General features: G+C 48.7%; 1 protein-coding gene across 3 annotated transcripts in view; it reads right to left on the reverse strand.

The window, feature by feature from the left end:
• The window catches only part of FLOT2 (flotillin 2), a 32,746-nt gene extending 30,625 nt beyond the window's left edge, over window positions 1-2,121 (reverse strand). The window contains exon 1 of one of the 3 annotated variants that reach the window (XM_060258836.1): window positions 1,952-2,121. In XM_060258836.1, coding sequence (XP_060114819.1) covers window positions 1,952-2,000 — 49 coding nt within the window. In that variant the 5' untranslated portion in view covers window positions 2,001-2,121. The remainder of the gene's footprint in view (window positions 1-1,951) is intronic. The other 2 variants (XM_060258835.1, XM_060258837.1) reach the window with 2 other exon arrangements.
• Window positions 2,122-15,708: the final 13,587 nt, after the last annotated feature.

The following is a 15,708-nucleotide window of genomic DNA, read 5'->3' on the forward strand; positions in this document are numbered from 1 at the left end:
TATACTGTTCTTTGCACTTTACCTAATTTAAGTCCTGTTGCATAATTTACTAGATGTCTCACGCTGCTCGACTCAATTTTTAAAAAGATTTTGTAATCCATCTTGAGCCTCAGTGAGAAAGGCAGGCTATAAAATAGGTCTATGATATGAGGATAATCATTCTGGCCTACTGCACTGATTTACACTCTTGCTGTACTGTTATAAGAGTCCCTTGGACTGCAAGAAGATCAAATCAGCCAGTCCTAAGGGAAATCAACCCTGACTATTCCCTGGAAGGTCAGATGCTGAAGCTGAAGCTCAAATACTTTGGCCATCAAATGAGAAGGGAGCACTCACTGGAGAAAGCCCTGATGCTGGGAAAGACAGAAGGCAAAAGAAGGGGACAGCAAAAGATGAGATGGCTGGAGAGCGTTACTGATGTAACTAACATGAATTTGAGCAGACTTCGGAAGATGGTAGAAGACAGGAGGGCCTGGCATGACTTTGTCCATGGGGTCGCAAAGAGTCGGACTCGACTGTGTGACTGAACAAGTACTGTTAGGAACACTTAGGAGAGTGTATAAATTCTCTTGGGTCCTCAAGGAACGCCACAGAAAAATAAAGGAGAGATGACCCACCACCTTTATCAGAACCTGGACATGAAAGGGTTACATGCACTAAAATTTCAGATCCAATCCGTGGCATGTCCCAGTTAAAAAGATAACAGACAACAGGCCCATGAAAAACCATGAAAAAGAGACCCAGGCACCCTGGCTGTGAGCCAAATGATCTGATCCAATATACTGCAGTGTTACACATCCACAATCAGGTTACCTTCTAAAGTAAAAGTAGAGATACTGGAAGTTAAAATCTATAGGAGAAGCCCAAAGCCAGACATCTTGCCTCCTACTGGAAATCCCTCTCCCATACTGCACAAGGCAGCATTAGAGCATCAGCCCTGTAACGGCATGTTCTGTTTTCTAGCAAAACTACATCTTACAGGCCAGATCATTATCAGACAGAAAGCAAGGCTCTTGGAGGGTGTGGCCTTCGCACAGCACTACCATTTCCCCAGCATCACCTTCCGGCTTTTACAGTTAGCTTTAGCTACAAGCAAAAAGGGTGGCAAAATTACCAGGCTTTTAAGAATCAGCTTTCTGCAACTGCAGTGCAGGCCGCCTGTGTTTGGAATTTCTTTTTTTTTTTTACGAGAGAAGCTTGGGCTTCCACCTTTGGGGAATACTTCCACCCAAAGCCAAGCTAGAGAGGCAGTGCTTGCTTGTCAGTGGTACCAGCACCCTGCACATGCTCAGAGAACCGGTGCTTTATTATTGGGGTTTTCCAGTGAATCTTGCTACTGAAAAATTAGAGTTCAGGAAAACACTGGCCCTGACCAAACCACATCTGTAAGGGGGCAATTGATGGATATAATAATTTACGTAACTCTCCACCAGTGTTCCCTCTAAAATGAGCTAACATGAGCTAGCTCGCAGTTTTTTAGCCTCCAGCTCACACCTTTTTGTCTTAGCTCAGGAAACATGGCCCCAGAGCACACTAATTTATGCAACTGCTCACCACTTTAATGCCAGTAGCTCACAAAGTAGAATTTTTGCACACACGGCTTAGAAGGAGCAATGCTCCCCACATACCTACCTACCTTCTCTGTGTGATTCTCTCTCTCCAAGGGACGACATATGGGGGGGGGTGGTATTTCGCAGGCTCAGCCAACAGTTTTCCGATCCGTTATTACCTTCAGGGGCTCACGAGGCCCCCAGAGAGAATAACCTACTTCCATTTCTCCCAGCTATTGCACAACAGCTCCCTCCTTCCTCCTTGAGGAAATCCCCGCAGGGCGAAGCCAGGCCAGAGGAGAGGCGGCCTGCTGTCCCTGCCGCCCCTCGGTTGGGGGGGAGGGGAAGGGAAGGGGCAAGACGAGAGCCTGGCCTGGCCTGCGCCCCCCACCCCCGCTTACCTGACACGACCAGCGCCTCATTCGGCCCCACCGTGTGGCAGTTGCCCATGGTGAAGGCCCCCCGGCGCTGCGCCGCTTCGCTGCGCTCTGGCTCCGGATTACGCTTCGGGCGCGGCGGCGGCAGCCCCTCCTCCCGGCCCCTCCCTGGGCCCGCCTACGAGGAGCGCGTCGGAGGGAGGGGGGCGAAAGGGCGGGAAAAAAGGTCGCCTCAGCTGGCCGCCATCTTGGCGCGAAGGGGCGGTGGGGGGATGCTCGCGGGCGGGGGTCGTCCTGAGGGGCTAAAGCGGGCAAATAAAACGAAGTATTGTGTTCAGTTTTGGGCACCACATTTTAAGAAGGATCCTATAAGAAGGATATAGCCGCCAAAATCCAATCGTATTATATTTAGCTGCTTATTTATGTCGATTTATTTTTTTTTAGTATCTACACAAGAGCATGCTGCGTAAAGAAATGTAATTGTGGTTTATAGGCAGTTCCCAGTGTGCTGGGGTGTATTGATGCTCTATTCCAGGGGTGGCCAACAGTGGCTCTCCAGATGTTTTTTTGCCTACAACTCCCATCAGCCCCAGCCATTGGCCCTGCTGGCTGGGGATGATGGGAGTTGTAGGCAAAAAAAACATCTGGAGAGCTACTGTTGCCCCTCCCCCTGCAGTCTATTCTATTTTGTTTTTGAAAGGTACTCATCTATTTTTAAATAAACTAAGTTTATAAACCAAAAAGAGAGAGAGAGGATATAGACAAGCTGGAACGGGTCCAGAGGAGGGCAACGAAGATGGTGAGGGGTCTGGAGACCAAGTCCTATGAAGAAAGGTTGAAGGAGCTGGGCATGTTTAGCCTGGAAAGGGGACAGCTGAGAGGTGATATGATCACCATCTTCAAGGACTTGAAGGGCTGTCCTAGAGAGGATGGTGTGGAATTGTTTTCTGCAGTCCCAGAAAGTCCGACCAGAACCAACTGGTTGAAATTAAATCAAAAGAGTTTCCGGCTCAACATTAGGAAGAACTTCCTGACCGTTAGAGCAGTTCCTCAGTGAAACAGGCTTCCTCGGGAGGTGGTGGGCTCTCCTTCCTTGGAGCTCTTTAAACAGAGGCTAGATGGCTACCTGACAGCAAGGAAGATCCTGTGAATTTAGGGGGAGGTATTTGTGAGTTTCCTGCATTGTGCAGGGGGTTGGACTAGATGACCCTGGGGGGTCCCTTCCAACTCTATGATTCTATGAAATAAATACATGGGCACAATCGCACGCCCGCGTGTATAAGAATATGTGCGGCCTAGGGTTGCCAATCCCCAGGTGGGGGCAGGGAATCCCCTGGTTTGGAGGCCCTCCCCCCGCTTCAGGGTCATCAGAAAGTGGGGGGGTGGGCAGGGTGTCTGCTGGGCACTTCACTATTCCCTATGGAGACCAATTCCCGTATAATGAAGAATTGCTCTGAGGGTATCTGGGGCATGGAGGTGGGGCTGTTTTTTAAAGTAGAGGCACAAAATTTTCAGCATAGCATCTGGTGCCTCCCCCCAGAATACCTTGCAAGGTTCAAAAATATTGGATTAGGGGATCTAATTCTATGAGCCTCCAAAGTAGGTGTCCCTATCCATTATTTCCAATGGAGGTAAGACATTTAAAAGGAGTGCAGTCCCTATAAATGTGATGGACAAAACTCCCTCTGGAGTTCAGTTACACTCTTGCTCCTGGCTCCACCCCAATGTCTCCTGGCTTCACCCCCAAAGTCCCCAGATATTTCTTAAACTGGACTTGGCAACCCTATGTGGCCCTAATATAATATGGTGGAAAGAACTGTCAAGTCGCATTCGATTTATGGCAGCTTCTCATGGGCTTTTCAGGGCAAGAGACGTTTCAGAGGTGGATTGCCATTGCCTGCCTCCACATCACAGCCTCCGTATTCCTTGGAGGTCTCCCATCCAACCCTGCTTGAGCTTCCAAGATATGATGAGTTGGGGCTATCCAGGTCGAGGCAACAGAATATATATTTATTTTTATTTGATTTGATTTATATCCCGCCCTCCCCACTGAGGGCGGCTTACAACATGAAATTCTAACAATAAGGTTAATAAATATTAAAATACATTAAATAATTTACAGCAGTTAAAACAAGAAAACGATCTTACAGTGTGCTGTTCTACAACCTTCCTTTGCAGTTTTTAGGTACCAGTTAGTTATATGCCAACCGGAAGAAGACTGTCTTAAAGGACCTGCGGAACTGCCCAAGGTTCCGTAGGCCTCTCACCTCTTCCGGTAGCTGGTTCCATCAGCAGGGGGCTGTAATCGAAAAGGCCCTATCCCTGGTTGACTTCAGACTGGCCTCCTTTGGCTCAGGGATTACTAGAAGATTTTGAGAACCAGATCTAAGCACTCTCTGGGGAACATGTGGGGAGAGACAGTCCCTAAGGTAGGCAGGTCCTAGGCCATATAGGGCTTTAAAGGTGATAACCAGCACCTTGTACCGAACCCAGTATATTATTGGCAGCCAGTGCAGTCCCCGGAGCCCTGGCTGAATGTGCTCCCATCTGGGGAGCCCTAATAACAACCAGATGGCAGCATTCTGCACTAGCTGCAACTTTCGGGTTCGGCACAGGGGCAGCCCCATGTAGAGGGCATTACAGTAGTCCAACCTTGAGGTGACCGTTGCATGGATCACTGTTACCAGATCGTCATGTTCCAGGAAAGGGGCCAACTGCCTTGCCTGCCTGAGATGAAAGAATGCGGACTTAGCAGTGGCTGCTATTTAGGCCTCCATTGTCGGGGCAGGCTCCAACAGTACCCCCAAGCTCTTGACCCTGTGTGCCATTGTCAGTGGCACACCGTCAAAGGCTGGTAGGGGAATTTCCCTTCCCGGGAATGTCGACCCAAGCAAAGGACCTCTGTCTTTGCTGGGTTTAGTTTCAATCTACTCAGCCTGAGCCATCTAGCCACGGCTTGTAACGCCAGGTCCAGATTTTCTGGGACACAGTCAGGCCGTCCATCCATGAGTAGATAGAGCTGGGTGTCATCAGCATACTGGTGACAACCCAACCCATATATAATGGTAGATAAGCAATATTCCCCTTAAACTACAGAGTCCTGTGCACAAAAATTCTACTTTGTGAGCTACTGGCATTAAAGCTGTGAGCTACTGCATGAATTAGTATGCTCTGAGGTCATCCTTCCGGAGCTGACAAAAACGTGTGAGCTGGAGGCTAAAAATCTGATCTAGCTCATGCTAACTCAGCTTAGAGGGAACACTGTATATAAGTGCTGCATGCTAGGGTTACCAGGACCCCTCCCCCCCCCAACCACCAGCTGGGGATGGGGGGAGTAGGGTAGCATTGCCAGATTCCGATTGGGAATCTCCTAGAGCAGAGGTAGCCAGACTTGCTTAATGTAAGAGCCACATAGAACAAATGTCAGATGTTTGAGAGCTGCAAGACATGAATGTCAGATATTTGAGAGCCGCAAGACAGGAAGAAAAGAAGGCAGGCAAATAGATTGGAGGAGGGAGGGAGAGGTGGAAAGAAAGCAACTTTTAACTTTGAGTGCATTCTCCAAGCCACTGGCTGGTTTGGCTTGGAGAAGTGATTTAAAGAGACAAAAGCCTTAGCCAAGCCAACCGATGGGGCGGTGGGGGCTTCCGGAGACACACAATATGTGTGAAAGAGGCACATGAGGCTCCTGAGCCACAGTTTGGCCACCCCTGTCCTAGAGATTCGAGGATGCCTTGGGAGGACCAGGTCCTCAGTGGGGCACAATGCCCTAGAGGTGAACAATCTTGCTTAATGTAAGAGCCACATAGAATAAACATGAGATGTTTGAGAGCCGCAAGACAGGCAGGCAGGAAAATGGAAGGAGAGGTGGAAAGAAAGCAACTTTAAATGCATTTTCCAGGCCACCAGCTGGTTTGACTTGGAGAAGTGACTTAAAGAGAGAAACGCTTTCTTCAAGCTGGCCAATGGGATAGTGGGGGCTTTGGGAGCCACGCAATATTTGTGAAAGAGCAACATGTGGCTCCTGAGCTGCGGTTTGGCCACCCCTGCCCTCGAGTCCACCCTCCAAAGCATCGATTTTCTCTAGGGGAACAGATCTCTGTAGTCTGGAAAGAAGCTGTAATTCTGGGGGATCCCCAGGTCCCACCTGGAGGCTGGCACCCCTTCACAAAGGAACTGCGGGGATTTGTGTGCACGAGAGCATAAGTAGCAATTTGATTTTTACCTTTTCCCAAATAAATAAGTAAACAGAACACTTTCCCACTCCTGATAGGCAGTCTGTTAAATAAAAATCACAAGTAAAGTAAAGCTGGGGGTACCCATCGGCAGGGAGGCGCAGACGATGTTGTCACCCCCCTTTCCATAGTGCAGTTGCTGACGAGGTGAGAGAAGGCTGGAGCTTGGCTTGAGTTGCCAACCTCCAGGTGAGCAAACTACAGCAGTAACAGTGAATAAATACATTGAAAATTGTCCCTGAGTATGTTTCATAAATTTACAGTAACAAGAATCTTCACATGTAGGACACTAAGTAAAAAAACACTCGCAATTCATACATTCTATACTCAGGGACAATTTTCAATGTATTTATTCAGTGTTCCAAGTTTCAGATTGTGTATGATTGTAGTTTCCATTATTTATTCACGGATATTGTTGTAGTTTGCATTCTATCTCATGGATCTCCCCACCCCCCACCCCCTGGGGTTGCCAATCCCCAGGTGGGTATAATCAACAAAAAGGAATCACAGTTGATAAGACGTACTGCCTAACAGTGTTTACTAAAAGCATTTTAAACCCTTTTTAAATTATTAAAAAGGTTTTAAAATGCTTTTATTAAACATCGTTAGCCAGTACATCACAGCATTTGTTTCATTTAATCCCCAGGTGGGGGCAGGGGATCCCCCCCCCCCCGGTTTGGAGGCCCTTCCCCCGCTTCAGGGTCATCAGAAATCAGGGGGAGGGGGAGGGAAATGTCTGCTGGGCGCTCCATTATTCCCTGTGGAGACCAATTCTCATAGAGTATAGTAGAGAATTGATCTGCGGGTATCTGGAGCTTGGGGGGGGGGCTGTTTTTTGAGATAGGGGCACCAAATTTTCAGCATAGCATCCGGTGCCTCTCTTCAAAATACCCTCCAAGTTTCAAAAAAGATTGGGCCAGGGGATCTAATTCTATGAGCCCCAAAAGAAGGTGCCCCATCCTTCATTATTCCCAATAGAGGGAAGGCATTTAAAAGGTGTGCGTTCCCTTTCAATGTGATGGCCAGAACTCCCTTTAAAGTTCCGTTATGCTTGTCACAAGCTTGCTCCTGGCTCCACCCCCAAAGTCCCCAGATGTTCCTTGAATTGGACTTGGCAACCCTTCCTCCCCCCCATCTCTTTATTGTAACCTCCAGATGAGGTCTGGTGATCTCCTACAATTAAAACTCATCTCCAGCTTATAAAGATCAGTTCTCCTGGTTGGGAAAATGGCTAATGTGGAGGGAGGGCTCTATGCCATTTAGGGTTGCCAATCCCCAGTTGGGGGCAGGGGATTCCCTGGTTTGGAGGCCCTCCCCCCGCCTCAGGGTCATCAGAAAGTGGGGGAGAGGGAAATGTCTGCTGGGAACTCTATTATTCCATATGGAGACTTATTCCCATAGTGTATAATGGAAAATTTATCCATGGGTATCTGGGGCTCTGGGGGGGGGGCTGAATTTTGAGGTAGAGTCACCAAATTTTCAGTATAGCATCCAGTGCCTCTCTCCAAAATACCCCCCAAGTTTCAAAAAGATCGGACCATGGGATCCAATTCTATGAGCCCCAAAAGAAGTTGCCCCTATCCTTCATTTCCTATGGAAAGGAAAGGTCCCCTGTGTAAGCACCAGTTGTTTCCGACTCTGGGGTGACAATGTTTTCACGGCAGACTTTTTACAGGGTGGTTTGCCATTGCCTTCCCCAGTCTTTTACACTTTCCCCCCAGCAAGCTGGGTACTCATTTTACCGACCTCAGAAGGATGGAAGGCTGAGTCAACCTCGAGCCGGCTACCTGAACCAGCTTTCGCTGGGATCGAACTCAGGTCGTGAGCAGAGCTTAGCACTGCAGTACTGCAGCTTTACCACTCTGTGCCACGGGGCTCTCTGTTTCCTATGGAAGGAAGGCATTTAAAAAGGTTTGTGGTCCCTTTAAATGTGATGGCCAGAATTCCCTTTGGAGTTCAATTATGCTTGTCACACCCTTGCTCCTGGCCCCATCCCCAATGTCTCCTGGATCCACCCCCAAGGTCGCCAGATATTTCTTGAATTGGACTTGGCAACCCTAATGCCATTATAGGCCACTGAGGTTATACTTCCAGTCTCCCACCCATCCTAATTCCACTTCCAGATCTTCAGGAATCTTCCAAGTTCCAACCAGTTGTTGACAACCATAAATCCAGGGCTGGATCTAGGGAGAAGCGGAGGGAGCACTTGCCCTGGATGCTGCCTAGGGTTGCCAAGTCCAACCCCAGAAATATCTGGGGACTTTGGGGGTGGAGCCAGGAGACACTGGGGTGGAGCTAGGGGGGAGGGGGGGAAACAACACCAGGGAGCGTGGCGAACCGCCCCGTCTCGGAGCGGGCGACGCCGCTGTGCTGCTGCCGCCTCTTCTCCGCTCGCCATGGCTGCTCCTCCGAGATGGGCTCAGGCTGAGCCCATCTCGGAGGAGCAGCCACAGCGAGCGGAGAAGAGGCGGCAGCGGCGCAGTGGCCTCGCCCGCTCCGCCTCTGGGGTGGAATCGGAGGGGGGTGGGTGGAGGCGGGCCGTGGGCGTGGCGAGCCGCGAGTCCGGGTCCTAGAAGGGCCCAGATTCGCGGCTCGCCATGCTCCTGGCCTGCCTCGCCCTCCCCTGCACTGCTGCCACCTCTTGGCTGCTCCTCCGAGATGGGCTCAGCCTGGGCCCATCTCGGAGGAGCAGCTGCGGTGGGCGGGGAGGGGGCGGCAGCGGCGTGGCGGCCTCGCCCGCTCCGGGATGGGGCGGCTCACCATGCTCCCCAGCGCCATTTCCCCCCTCCCCCCGCTTCCGTTTTTTTGGGGAGCGGGGGAAGAGGGTGGAAATCCTGGGGTCCCCCGCCAGGGCGGGAGGGTTGGGAAGCCTAGTGCTGCCAGAGCAGGGAGGCGCCAAATTGGGTAAGGAGTCCATTCTTTTCTGTGGGCCCATAAGATAGAATGGGCCTGAAAGGGGGCGTCATTTCTTAATTTTACCCCTTGCTCAAAAAACATGTGGATTCAGTCCTGCCTAAATCTCCAAACAACAAAGAACCGCCCCCCCCAGTACTCCCCCCGCCACAAGTGTCCAGGAATTTTCCAAGGCAGAGTTTGCAACCCTAACTATGGTGGGTTCATGAGCAAGAGGAGCTGGTGTGGGACTGCAGGAGGTAACCTCTTTCCCCAGTACTTGCAAATGTTGGTCTGCACAAAATTTTAAAATACAATGAAATACATTTAACACGTTTCGTTAGGGCCAACCAAATCAACACAAAACACTGTGTGTGCTTTTGAGCTCACCAGAATTCTTCCTCAGGCTGGATGTTACAAACTTGAAAAGACAAAACTGCGGGGGAAGCATATTTATCATGCCACAATGTTAGGACATCCTCTGTCAGATGCCCACAGGCAAACAGCTTAACTTTATTGCTGGTGTTAGGTTACAGCACATTCTCTGGAAAGCAGCACTCATTCCATGACTTCAAGGCTTTGTTCATTCACTGAAATGCAGAAACCAGGCAAAGTTCACCCCAAATCATCTCAAATGCCAGATGAGACACACAGTTCTCTTGCAGGCTGAGAGCAATGGGAAGCATGTAGAAGTCTCCGTATTTGCAGAATCCGAGATAAATTTTAATAGAGTAAATTAACGCCAAATTGGGTGGTATTACTTTGTGTTCAAGGACATATCCCCCCTCCCCTGCCCCATCTGCTTTCATTCTGTTGACAATTCCCTCTCATTTGGAGTTAAAATTAGGCATCCTTAAAGTAGAAAAACTTGCACAGCCCCCGTTGGTCTACACCAGGGGTGGCCAAACTTGCCTAACATAAGAGCCACACAGAATAAATGTCAGATGTTTGGGAGCCACAAGACGTGAACATCAGATGTTTGAGAGGCACAAGACAGGAAGGCAGGCAGGCAAATAGCTGGGAGGAGGGAGAGAGAGGTGGAAATAAAACAACTTTAACTTTAAATGCATACTCCAAGCCGCCAGCTGGCTTGGCTCAGAGAAGTGATTTAAAGAGATAAATGCCTTTTCCAAGACAGCCAATGGGTGGTGGGAGCTTCAAGAGCCACACGGTAAGTGTGAAAGAGCCACATGTGGCTACAGAATCCTGGTCTACACAGAATCCAAAAACAAGAACAAAATCTGTGACACTTTTTGTTACAACCAGTCCAATTGACACAATGCATTGTGCAAGCATTCAAAAGGTGCCCCGTGCCAAGCAAGAGTAAAGGCATGCCATGGCCCCTGCAAAGGGGTGAGATTGCACCTCAAATCATGGGCATCAATCCCAAATAAGAATCACACTGTTAAGGAATCCAGGTTTTAGAAGACATTCAGGAAAGTTAATTGTTTATGCAAGAAACATGGGTGCCTTTTAATAACAAAAGTTACCGTTTTCAATGCATTCTTTATTGTAGGTATAATATCTTTTTTTTGCATTGATTCAGCTGGATAGCTGTGTTGGTCTGAAGCAGCAGAACAAAGTCTGAGTCCAGGGGCATCTTTAAAACCAACAAAATTTTATTCAAGATATAAGCTTTTATGGGCACACACACTTCTTCAGATACATTGAAATGGAAGTTACCCATCTATACATATAGGTAGAGGATGAGCAGTAAATTAGCATAAAGCATATTAAAGTTGTTTGACAGGTGCAAGGACTGAACTGGAGTAACAAGCTTAGTTTACATAGTTGCCAATAGTTTGGGTTTAATTTGGAGGGGGGTGACATAGTCAAGGAAATAAATATCTCAAACTCTTAATTGCAGAATGCTGAGAGTAATTAACTAAGACCCTGCTATGATGCTCCGTCTGTCTTCTCTCAAGCGCAGAGGTAACCCTACAGCATCTGCTACTGTGAGGTGAGATGATTAACTGTGCAAGATATCTTCTCTGTCCCCAGACCAGAGAAATACATTCCAATCTACCATTCCAAATTACATTGCATTCTACTATTCATTACATTACAAATCTACTATTCCAAATAAGAAATCAAATAAAGAAGATGTATAGCTGTTCTGGGGGATTGATGGGAATACAGATGTAAGTTGTGAATGAGGTTAGCAAAAAAACAAATATCTGTGTTAAGCCCTGGAGGTTCCATTGTTCTGAGTGTTGTAATTACTTAGAACTCTGCAATTTCCCTTTCTAGTCTGTTCCTGAAGTTCTTTCGTAATAAAAAACCTACTTTTAGGACACCCATTGAATGTCCTGGAAGGCTGAAGTGTTCTGCTACAGGTTTCTCAGTCTTACGATTCTTGATCTCAGATTTGTGTCTATTTATCCTTTGTCCATTATAGGGTCTGACCTGCTTTGCCCTATGTAGAAAACCAAAGGACATTGTTGGCATTTAATGGCATATACAGTGTTAGAAGATGAGCAAGTGAATGATCCTGAGATGGCATAGTTGATGTTGTTAGGGCCTGTGATCATGTTGTCTGGATGTATGTGGCAACAAAGTTGGCATCTGGGTTTATTGCAAGCTTTAGTACCAATGTTCATGTTCAAGTTAGATGTATTATTGTGGGTGAGGAGTTGCTTAAGATTGGGGAGCTGTCTGTGCGCAAGAAAAGGTCTGCCCACCCCCCGTGCTTGTGAAAGAGAACTGCCCATTATTCAGCAGAGATGCGAGTTGATGATGCATTGAACTGTTTTGAGTTGTGAGCTGTATGTGATGGATCCAGGTGGGCAGCCGTGTTGGCCTGAAGCAACAGAACCAAGTTGGAGTCCAGTCGCACCTTTAAGACCAACCGAGTTTTATTCAGAATGTCAGCTTTTGTATGCATGCAGACTTCATCAGGATCAGGCAATGGAATGGGGTACAGTGAGCAGAGCTGCATATAGCTGGCGAGCAGTGGTTAGGAATGCAAAGTGGTACAAACTTAGAATCCAGCGGCAAAACAGTGACATTCACAAACTGAAAGAACATTTATTAACGTCACCATTTTGCTCAATGCACACAAACAATTGCAACTGTGTGCCAGGGCATCTCTTGTCTCAAGGAACTTCCCCAATCACAAGCAGGGAGCAATAAAGAAATTCCTTGGGGACAGTCGTCCCACTTCTTTCAACCTGATGGATTTCACTCCATCGTTGCTCATCCGTGTTCTGCATTGAGCAGGAAACCACATCTGCCTGCACATCTCTGCCCTGAGGCTCTGTTTTCACCTGCATTGTTGATAAGAACCCTCAAGGTGAGGCTCAGTCTTAGGAAGAAATCCACAAAAGCTCGTCCGATAACAGGTCTGCCAGGCCCAGGGTCAGGAAGAGAACCTCATTATCCCCACTTTACTGAGGGCAGAGAAAGGTGAAGAGAAGTGCTTGTATTGGATCCAAGGACTCTGGAACCAAGGCAGATAAGTTTCCTTACACTCAGAGTAGTAGCCAGAACTGGAATGAGAATAAATTTGTTTTACCCAGCTCTGAGCCTTGCTATGCAAGGAAGCGCAGGTTAGAAACCTAATAAATAAATAAATGGAAGCATGCAGGCAATGTAGGCAACAATTACTGCAGGTGGTGGGAGAGCATGCAAGCGGGTAAGAGAATGGTGCACAAGCAAGTGGGTGCATGGGCAAGAAAAATGCCTGGTAGCATTCTCCACCGAGGGCCTCCAAAATGTGGAGCTGACGCTGATTTGTGTGCTGTGTTGTTGTTGTTCAGTCGCACAGTTGAGTCCAGCTCTTTGCGACCCCATGGACCGAGTCACGCCAGGCCCTCCTGTCTTCCACCATCCTCCGAAGTCTGCTCAAATTCGTGTTTGTTACATCAGTAACGCTGTCCAGCCATCTCATCTTTTGCCGTCCCTTTCTTCTTTTGCCTTCTGTCTTTCCCAGCATCAGGGTCTTCTCCAGGGAGTGCTTCCTTCTTATTTGAGCTTCAGCATCTGACCTTCCAGGGAACAGTCTGGGTTGATTTCCCTTGGGACTGACTGATTGGATCTTCTTGCAGTCCAAGGGGCTCTCAAGAGTCTTCTCCAACACCACAATTCAAAAGCATCTGTTCTTCTGCGCTCAGCCAAGTCTCACAGTCATATATTACTACTGGGAATACCATCACTTTGACTATACGGACTTTTGTTGGCTGGATGATGTCTACTTTTTATTATACTGCCTAGGTTTTCTGTCCCTGTGCTCCCAAGGAACAGACATCTTTTAATTTCATGGCTACGGTCACCATCAGCCATCACCATCTGCAGTGATCTGCAGTGCGCTGTGTTAACATTCACAAATTGCTTCTGCAGTTGTGGGAAAGTATCCTCCTGGTTCCCCGATGCGCTTAACCTCTCTGCTACAGGGACTGGAGATTCAACGTGTGACACAATGCCCTTTTGAGGAGGGCAGGGAGCTCAACCCGTCTATCTTGCAAGTCCCTCCTCCTGCAGTGTTCCTGAGGCTCTGCTGACGGGTGTATGTGTATGGGGGTGAACTGATTGGCAACTGGCTCACTGTTGCTAGCTCAGGACTAGGGTCTGAGGGGCTGTGCGATGGTTCCTTGTTGAGGAACTATGGTATGTCGCCCTCTTGCATAAAACAACCTCTTCCTGCTACACCTCTGCTGCTGGCTGTGGGTTGGGGTCAGGTCCACTAGTGCAGCGGTCCCCAACCTTTTTGGCACCAGGGATTGGTTTTGTGAAAGGGAATTTTTCCATGGACCGGTGTGGGTGTGTGTGTGTGGGGGGGGGAGAGGTGATGGTTTCGGGATATGATTGTGCACTTTATTGCTATTAGTTTGGTGTAGGGGTTAAGTGTGCAGACTCTTATCTGGGAGAACCAAGTTTGATTCCCCGCTCCTCCACTTGTAGCTGCTGGAATGGCCTTGGGTCAGCCATAGCTCTCACAGGAGTTGTCCTTGAAAGGGCAGCTGCTGTGAGAGCCCTCTCCAGCCCCACCCACCTCACAGGGTGTCTGTTGTGGGGGAGGAAGATAAAGGTGATTGTAAGCGACTCTGAGATACAGAGTGGAGGGCAGGATATTGTTGTAGAAAAAATTTGGTTGGTTCTCTTATGAAGACAGCCATTTATAAAAGCCTGTGCTTAAATGATTTAAGCCATTTAAAAAAAACAATGTTTACATCATCATCTTATAATTACATTGCAATATATAATGAAATAATTATACAACTCATGACCTGGTTGCAAACAGGCTATGTACTGGTCCTGGTTGGGACCCCTGCACTAGTGGACTTGTCCTCAGAGAAGTCTTCAGCATCCCTTTGCTCTGCTGGGCTTGGCTGGTCCATAACAGCTCCTGGAGGGGTGGGGGAGCTGCAGAGCAAGGGCTGCATGCAGAAGCAAGACCGTGGCACTCAGCAGGCTGGGGCTTTCCATTACGTCTAAATACCATGCTTTGTCTGCCCTCTGCTGCTTCGTGATGTCTTGCCGCTGTGCTTGCTGCCTCCCCCCCCCCATGAGTTAGTAAACTTACCTCTGCCACTTTGGATCACCAAAGCCGAATGCTCAGATAAATCCATGGAACACTGACCGACTGAGAGTTGCCAACTATGAGAGTAAGATGGAGCCCTACTGGCAGAGGAAGGAAGGCTGTGAGCATTAAATGCTGCAAGCCACCTCACATAGATCCACCCTCTTCACGCCCTGCTTTTTAGAGATTCCCAAGGCTGTTGGAAACCAAAGGGTCCTTGATCTGATCCCACAAGCATGGGGAATCCAAGCCATGCATGGTACGTAATTTAGTCTCAGATGTAAGTTCGTATGGCTTGTGGTGGGAAGAAGAAGATGATATTGGATTTATATCCCGCCCTCCACTCTGAAGAGTCTCAGAGCGACTCACAATCTCCTTTCCCTTCCTCCCCCACAACAGACACCCTGTGAGGTGGGTGGGGCTGGAGAGGGCTCTCACAGCAGCTGCCCTTTCCAGGACAACCTCTGCCAGAGCTATGGCTGACCCAAGGCCATGCTAGCAGGTGCAAGTGGAGGAGTGGGGAATCAAACCTGGTTCTCCCAGATAAGAGTCCGCACACTTAACCACTACACCAAACTGGCTCTCCAGCATGAACAATCCTCCTCCCCCAAGCCTAGGTAGCCCTCTGCCAGTATGCCATTAGAGGGCCAGCTAGCACCACTCCCATGGCACAGAGAGGTAAAGCTGCAGTACTGCAGTCCAAACTCTCTGCTCATGACCTGAGTTCGATCCCAGAGAAAGCTGGGTTCAGGTAGCCGGATCAAGGTTGACTCAGCCTTCCATCCTTCCTAGGTCGGTAAAGTGAGGATCCAGCTTGCTGGGGGGAAAGCGTAGATGACTGGGGAAGGTGACGGCAAACCACCCCATAAAACGTCTGCCGTGAAAATGTCATGATGCGATGTCACCCCAGAGTCGGAAATGACTGGTGCTTGCACAGGGGAATACCTTTACCTTTCTGGCACGAGGAAGGAAGCACCGTCTCACTATCCCAAGAGTCCCCAACCTGTGGCCTACAGGCCCCATGGGCACCCTCTTGAGCTCTTTCTGTGCAGCCCTCCAACCTGCTTTTTTTTTTTTCTTTGCTGCTATCACCCTTAAGGTGTTTTCCCTCAGACTTGCACTGTTCTTCCTGCCTC

Source organism: Heteronotia binoei, chromosome 18 (assembly GCF_032191835.1).
Source record: "Heteronotia binoei isolate CCM8104 ecotype False Entrance Well chromosome 18, APGP_CSIRO_Hbin_v1, whole genome shotgun sequence".
Taxonomy (NCBI): domain Eukaryota; kingdom Metazoa; phylum Chordata; class Lepidosauria; order Squamata; family Gekkonidae; genus Heteronotia; species Heteronotia binoei.